The sequence below is a fragment of the Panicum virgatum genome, chromosome 1K, assembly GCF_016808335.1.
Source record: "Panicum virgatum strain AP13 chromosome 1K, P.virgatum_v5, whole genome shotgun sequence".
Lineage (NCBI taxonomy): Eukaryota > Viridiplantae > Streptophyta > Magnoliopsida > Poales > Poaceae > Panicum > Panicum virgatum.
In genome coordinates, this window is record NC_053136.1 from 27,376,813 (window position 1) to 27,384,658 (window position 7,846).

General features: G+C 37.3%; 1 protein-coding gene across 8 annotated transcripts; it reads right to left on the bottom strand.

Annotated features, from left to right (window-relative positions):
- Positions 1-209: 209 nt before the first annotated feature.
- LOC120700550 (alpha-terpineol synthase, chloroplastic-like) lies at positions 210-7,529 on the bottom strand. 8 transcript variants are annotated; one of them, XM_039984815.1, is made up of 8 exons: positions 7,177-7,527; positions 3,802-4,057; positions 2,732-3,095; positions 2,349-2,567; positions 1,682-1,817; positions 1,196-1,535; positions 692-1,151; positions 210-575 (listed from the first exon to the last, which is right to left on the bottom strand). In XM_039984815.1, exons 1-7 carry the CDS (start codon positions 7,465-7,467, stop codon positions 757-759), a joined length of 2,001 nt encoding a protein of 666 aa, XP_039840749.1. In that variant the 5' UTR covers positions 7,468-7,527; the 3' UTR covers positions 210-575; positions 692-756. The 8 variants fall into 8 exon arrangements, with proteins under 8 accessions (XP_039840749.1, XP_039840737.1, XP_039840769.1 ...); XM_039984803.1 differs by having other exon boundaries at positions 3,802-4,060; XM_039984835.1 differs by having other exon boundaries at positions 692-1,056; positions 1,284-1,535; positions 7,177-7,526.
- Positions 7,530-7,846: the final 317 nt, after the last annotated feature.

Below are 7,846 nucleotides of genomic sequence, written 5' to 3' on the forward strand. Positions count from 1 at the left end.
CGAGTCTTGTTGATCTGAAGCCGGATCGCTTGTGTCGGATTGTCGACAAATCGATAGTTATCCTCCTGACGGAAGATCGAGACCCCCTGTTCCCATGAAAGAGCGTGATTCTTCAGAACCAAACTGGGATCGGAGTCTTCATACTTTCTTCTCGGAGGCATACACTATCGTCTGGATACTTTTTTCAGGTTGCAATAACTCCATGAATCTTAGAGCCGTTGGAAGCAGAAGATTGGGCATTACTACTAGGTGCAAGGCTCGCTGCAGCACTAAACTTGCAGGTGTTGAACTTCCTCACAGACAACGAAATACATTAGCTGTAGCTAAAAGGAGATCATCATGCCATTACCCTCGTCATTGGTCATTGCAACCAATTCTTTCTAAGTTTGCATAAATCACTAAAGGGATGCAACATTCGATCATCAAAATCAACAGGGACTCAAACAATATGGCTGACTGGCTCGCAAAGCAGGCAAGACAGGCAACAATTCCTAGTCCTTGCCTTTTCTCTTGCATAGCAAATGTGCATTCTACTAATCAATGTACTGTGCAAAGTGCCCATATTTATATTGTGCCTCTAAGTAGTGCAATATACCATTTTTAAAAAAAATAGTTTCAAATACTAGTACACACCAAACACGCAATGACTAAAATTACAAAATATTGTACACGAAAGTGCGGAACATGGTGCCGGTTGATATGGGCTTCCTTTCCTCGGCATTAGACAACACACTTTATTTGTTGGAATTGTCTGTACTAGAAGGAGATAGCAAAGGGCTCCACAAATAACAAATGGATGGTATCCTTGAGGTTCTGACAGTTAGTGAAATTATCATCCTGGTTGTACATGAATTCCATCGTCCTGGTCATGTTGAATATGCTCTCCAGTAGCTGCCTGGGCACTCCATTATCAGGGTTCAACCACTCATGGTTAAAATCTTTCCATGTATCCTCTTTAAGTTCCTCTATCTTCTTGCGTGCAATCTGAATTGAGACATTGTGCTCTTTCATGTAGCTTTTGATGGTTGAAGCAACATGAGGCGTTAGTTGCTCTTGCTGCATGCACAAGTTTGAATTTGTAATGTAATCATAAAACACCTTGTACAATTTCAGTAAAATTAAGGAAGAGTGATTATAATACACACACACACACACACACACACACACACACACACACACACACACACACACACGTGAAACCGTAATGCATTAATGTAGCCATATTGTTTGAGAATCTCATAAGCACCTGCTAGAAGAGCATAGACCCAAGAAATAAGCATTACCTCATATGACTGGAGATCATCCAATAGTCTCAATATTATGCAAAGATCCTTTACAATTTTAGGCATGGTAGAAACCCAATCAAAAGAGTCCTTCGTTGCTATGTCGTCCATTCCAACAAAGGAAGCGCACGCCAACAGGTGACATGCACCAGTCCTTAGTGAAACCTGTAGATGCTCATTGACCGTTCTTGGAATATATCCTTCTTCACGCATTTTTACCTCCTTGTTGTAGCCTCTAATCAGATCTATTGTCTGCAGATCTATACCAGTTAGTACATAAGGAAATTCACATATATATATATATATATCATAATATCAAAATATACATTTTTTGTATAACTTTTAGTTGAAGATGTATATATAGATTTAATAGTAAGAAGGGAATTGTAATAGCATACAAAGTTTTTCAGGTAGGCCATGCTATATTTCTCATCCCGCGCTAGCTCATGGTCCATGGCTTCATAGCTATCAAAATTTTTTCCAAGCGCATGCTTCATGCAATCCTGGAGTCCATCACCAAATTTTGTATCCCATCTGCGATTTATTATTTCCCACCAAATATATGAATGTTGCATACTTACATGTGTCCACAAAACAATAGAAAGAGAGCTAACATACTAACAATGTATCCTTCACGGGATTCGAGTCATCCATAATTATATATTGTGCATGCAAAGTTCTTATTATGAGTACATTTAGAGTCACTCAAAACTGAGGTTGGTGATAATTTTTTTTTAGTTATGTGCCTTATAGAAGATATAGGTTAAATGTGTTGCAATTATCTGACATGGAAACCCACTGCATAAAACACATGAGAAATTGATACAAAAATATAAAGATTCAGCAAAAGTTTAGTTCAGAATTTCAGAGAATGGATATCATTTTATTAAATTAGACATAAGCGGGTCCTGATTCATCTTTCATGGATGCAATACTTAAATACCTAAAAATGACATACCAATTTCACTTTAGTGATTCTTTGCATGGAACTTAGAAAAGAAATTCAAAATTTTAATTTATTATGTAGCATAGAAAATATTTCTCATCAGGCAAGCAGGCACAAACCTTTCTACGCAGTTGGTGAGTAACTCACACGCTTCCATAGTTCCATAGTAATCAAAGATATCATCAAATATGGCGATTATAGCAATCATCATAGTCAATATGATTCGGCCTCGTGACTGGCATGGTTCAAAATATACTCCTGACATCCAAAAATAGCACTCAACGACTCTATCCCGGGCAAATGGAAGCTTTGACTCAATCTCTAGACCCTTCCACCATCTGCTTGGTTTTGAAAACCTTATTCATTAGTATAGGTGTTTAAGAACTAAAGTAAAAGAATAAAATTAGAATTATATATGAATCCATGTTCTTTATTAGTAATGATTTTCATTCTTTGAAATCGTAATATATGGGACAGATTTTAAACAATGGCAGTACTACACCTTGTAATGATTTCCAATTCCTGCTGATGATGCAACTGCATAATATTAGAATTTAACTTTGCAAGTTGCAGTACTGTGTCATGCACTGTAACATCTTTCTCAAATGTGGAGACATAATACTTTGACTCGTAAATTCTTACCCTTCTAGGGAGGGGAATCTCAAGTGCACATTTGATTTCATGTGCTAATGATCCTTCCAGCGAGGGTAATATTGCTTCTAAATGAGTTCTGGTAAATACTACGGCTTCATCTAGTATTATCTCTCCATGTATTCCGAGGTGTGCAGCATTATACAGACTCAATAGCTCCACTGGATTGTTCGCAAGAAAGCTCCCCTCTTGATCTTTGAACCTCACAAACACATCTGAAATGATACAACATCAGATTCATGAAACAGTAGTTGTGAAATTAATATTTCACTTAGTCCATCAATATAAGGCTTATTTTATTTTCAGAAAGTAAATCCTATCAAGAATTATTAAAAATATATCCATGTTTAGTGTACACAACTTGGATCAATGGATTCATATTTGAATTGCTTTATGATAACACTGATTTAGTAGCAATTGAAAACATACTACAAGAGTAGTAAACAATAAAATAATCGAATCTTTCACTACATAGTTTCTCATTTCAAAATTTGCCTTACATGGGTAGACAGAGGAAGTAAGTAAAAATATAATAGAAGACCTAACTTAATGTGGACAAGTATAAAAAAGAACCACTACTACATAACAAATATCGGTATTAAAATTAATGTAATAGATGGATATAAACATTAAAGGAAATTAACAAAATAAACATAATTCCATGTCGCCCTCATTTTCTATTAACTTTTATGATGAAAGGATTAATATAATTTATTTCATCCATCTATCCAGTAATTAGTGACATGAATTTCTACACAAGTTTATTGATTTTTGGTGACTTGTTTCTTTGACACGGAGATTAATTATCTTCAAATTCTCGATCTAAAACAGCTTGTATAACAACAGATACCTACAAAAGATCTAGAAAATCTATAGTGTTATTTATTTGAAACTTGATCCATACATGTATATCTTAATTACCTGGTGAAACTCTGTGTCCGTGCTTACGAAGCAGATAAAACCACATAGCTACCGTGTGAAGATCACAGGAAGTAAGATTAACTGTCCTAATTTGAGTCAGTGCAGCATTAATGTCATCTTCGAACAAATGATCCCAGCACAGACGCTCCAGCGCATCGATAAGTTGTAGCCTATGATGAAGGTCCCAAGCAACTGAACTTGCTACTATTTTTGCCACGTCTTGCGTCACTTCATCTGCTCGTTCTACCATCCACGTCTGCTAAAATAGTATTTAAACTGAGCATATATAACATATATTATTAATAATGGCTTAGATAGGAACACTATACATATTATTAGCTGTATCAATCATGAAAATGTTTTCAGTTATCTCCCTTCGAATGATGCACAGAATGACAGAATCCACATCACTGACTGAAACAGTCACGCACACACATGGGACCCAGTTATGCATCAATAATTTGGAAAGACACCGTTGTGTTCTTGTTTCACTTCTGAAATCAACCAGAAAAATGAGACCACCTGCTCCACCATAGCCAACAGATGCCTATGTTGTCTGATCCTTGTGGGCCACACAATTGAATCCTGCTCTACCCTTCACGTGACACCATGTGCAAGATGTCCAATGCTCTCCAATGATTTATGTCCAATGTATTGCCAATACTGTTGACAAATCATTCTAAAAATAAATTGAACATATTCAGTAAATTTTGATTCTACCTCAAGCATTGAAATGATGTCGATGAGCAGATATTGCACATTACCTTTTTTTCAGTTATGTGCTAACACATGCTACTGATTCTCTACGAAAGCTGATTTTCTATAAAGAGAATTACGATACAAAAATAATTTGTAGCAACAACCCATTTATTTTAGGGGCCGGTTAAAATATGACCCGCTCTTATAAATGAAACAGACCTACTGTAGCAGTTGATAGGTGATGATGTCATTTATCCCTGGAAATGGCCACTATTTTTAGGGGCAGGTGACGTCACCTGCCCCTAGAAATGACCATTATTTCTAGGGGTGGGTGGTGGAATCACCCGCTCATAAAAATCCATTTCTAGAGGCGGGTGACGCCATGACCCGCCACTACAAATGTTCTCATACAAAAAAATATAACTTTTCATTTGATCTCGGATGAAGATAATATAGAGCTCGACGAGATCTTAAATTTTGTAGTTGACAACTTTTTAATTTAAGATCATTTAATAGTCCAAAAAATTATTATATGTTCTCTACTTTTAAAACCTACATGTTTTGATTTGTTTTCAAACAACCTGGGATGTAGAATATAGAGTAGATCCATATCAAAGTTTTAGTTGTAAGATCTAAAATTTTATAGTTTACACATTATTTATTTAACAACATTTAGTATCACAAGACCATTTTCTAGTTGTGCCCTATATATGGCTATGACTATATAGTATCTCATACAACTCAAGTCACATTTACAAGTTTCCACGATCTTAACCTTTATATACACTGAAATATATTTGACATTTTGGCATATTTTTTCTGTATCTATAGTTCACAATAATCATAGTGTAGAAGTTTCAATTTTTTATTTCTTCTACTATATTTTAAAATATTTGAATGAACTTTTGGAATAAAATAAAAAAATTGTAGGGCGGGCAATGGCATGACCCGCCCAGGAAATAGATTTTTGGGGCCGGGCCATGGGCTCACTCGCTCCTACAAATTAATATTGGAGTTAATATAAAAGAATAGCATATTCCATAGAGTCACAAATGATTGTGTAGTATGATGAAAATGAGGGTACGTGTGAGGCTTTAGGTAAGCCTTTCAAACCCAGTTTCTGCAAGCGTGCATATCTCATCAAAGAAATTGTAACGAGCTTTTTTTCTATTTTTTTTCAAATTCTAGAAATCGATTTGTGGGGGTGAGTGATCCTATGACCCGCCCCTACAAATGCATTTGTAGGGGCGGCCATGTTACATGTCCCAACAAATGGACTTTTAGCTACGCAAGCTAGAGGCTGGTATGACCCTCCCCTACAAATGGCGGCCACATTACTTGAATTGATTTTTAGCTACACAAACTAGAGGCGGTATCACACCCACCCCTAAAAAAAAATTTACCCGTCCCTAAAAATGTTTTTTCTGTGTCTGAAAGTAATTATCTATAATTCTCTACCATAAACTTTATGGGAAGGGGATTCTGTTTGAGATCGTGAATTAGAAGAAGCTAGTTTTTTTTTCTATCTGTTTATTTCAGAGAATTACGTCACATAACTATCATAGAATCACTTCTATCTAAAATACTATTTAACTATTTAGTAGAGGTATTTCTAGGTTCAACTTAGATGCTGCTCTAAGAGCTCTGCCAAATAAACACATAATATATTGAACTTTTAGTTGACTATATGGTTGTATTATGTCAAACTAAAATAATCTAGATATTTCTTTGCATATTACTAACTGAAGGGGGGAAATTTATTTCACATGTACATGCGCTGCGAACATATATTTCATAATAAGGAAGCATATGACTTAACAAACTATTGTATTTTTATTGTCACATGATGCAGATTTAAACTTGTCTGTTGAGGCATATTGCACGTGTAATCAATCTTTTTGACGAAACAGGAGGGGGAATCCCTACTGGTTATCTCTATCTTCATTATTTCTAAAGTAATGTTACTTGGTTCATCAATCTGAATCCTAATCATAGTCCAGACAAATCAATATCTCAATCCTAAACAGAACTCGGGATTCCAATTGGAACACAGACAATCAATCTCTCACACAATCACGACACAGAGCGAACGAACACAAAGTTGACAGTAATATATACGTCTATTATATTACCTGTAGCAACGCAAGGGCACTACTAAAAAAGAAAGAAAAAACATTTATTTATATGGGAACAAAGGAAAAGGAAAAAGGATATCCATAGTGTTTCGAAAAGAACTATGAAACACTATGGATATCCTTATTTGCCCTATGGATATCCATGGAAAATTCATGAGTCCTTTCGAATTCTGAACCGATGGCTGTATTAGTTGCACCAATCTCGTCAAAATAAAGCATGTGTTCATGCATGTGTAGAAAGGAGGGATTGTCTTCATGGCCAGGGACATCAAAAGGGATCGTGCAGAATGCGAACCATCACAGTAGCAATAAAACTGTAAAAGAGCATTGTAAACTGGGCTTTCATGGTGGTTGAAACCAGGGAGTTGGCCTGTAGAATGCAGAGGGCAGGAGCGACTGGAATAATGAAAATATAGAGCGACAGGGTCGCAGGGATAGATAACATCCCTGTTGGATTTATATCCAAAGTCAGGTCACTATTGTTCTAGAAAAAAAAAGGATCCTGACAGCCCCAATATAAAAGATATGAAAGTCGATGAACCTGCTGTTTGGAGGAAGCTGCTGCGTCGTAGTAGTGTAGGAAGAAATCTCCCCATATAGGAGGATGAAAATTGCATGGATTCTTGCCCAAGCGATCGTCAACCTTATCATTGTGTAATGTTGCCACTGAACACTGTTGCATTTGCTGGCGATGCAGCGTGGTTTGCCTCTGCTGCCGACGCCACCAAGAAATACGTGGTTGCCGTGCTGTGGCAGGTGCGAGCAGGCAGCTCCCATTGCACTGCCCTGCAGGTCTCAGGGATAAGGTGGTCATCGTCACAGTGCCTTGCATCTCCTATCTTAGCGGCGCGGTGGTTCTATGGACTAAGGTAACATGCACCTGAGGTCTGTTGGAACCGCCTAGGAAACACTCAAGCACTCAACATCACGCTGAGCTCAATGAAGAAGATGATGAACAAGAGCTTTGGCGGTAAAACACCGGCATGCCGGCTGTCGGTGTTTTACTGCCAAGCCTACTACGGGTATCCCTAGAGTATTTGATTGTAGGCAAGGACTCGCCGAGATCAGAAATGCGATGGTGCAAGGAACACAAAGATCTATACAAGTTCGAGCTGCCGAGAGCATAATACCATACATCCTGTGTGGTTGTCCGTATTGCCTCTAGGATTGATGGTGAATCGTGTGTTTTGGAGGGGTCCCTGCCCGCCCTT

Coding starts and splice junctions, on each gene's coding strand:
- LOC120700550 (XM_039984803.1), bottom strand. CDS start 7,467: ATGCAAGGCACTGTGACGATGACCACCTTATCCCTGAGACCTGCAGGG. Junction 4,061..7,176: donor CAGCTTCCTCCAAACAGCAG/GTTCATCGACTT, acceptor ATACTATTTTAG/CAGACGTGGATGGTAGAACG. Junction 1,818..2,348: donor CTCACCAACTGCGTAGAAAG/GTTTGTGCCTGC, acceptor AATAAATCGCAG/ATGGGATACAAAATTTGGTG.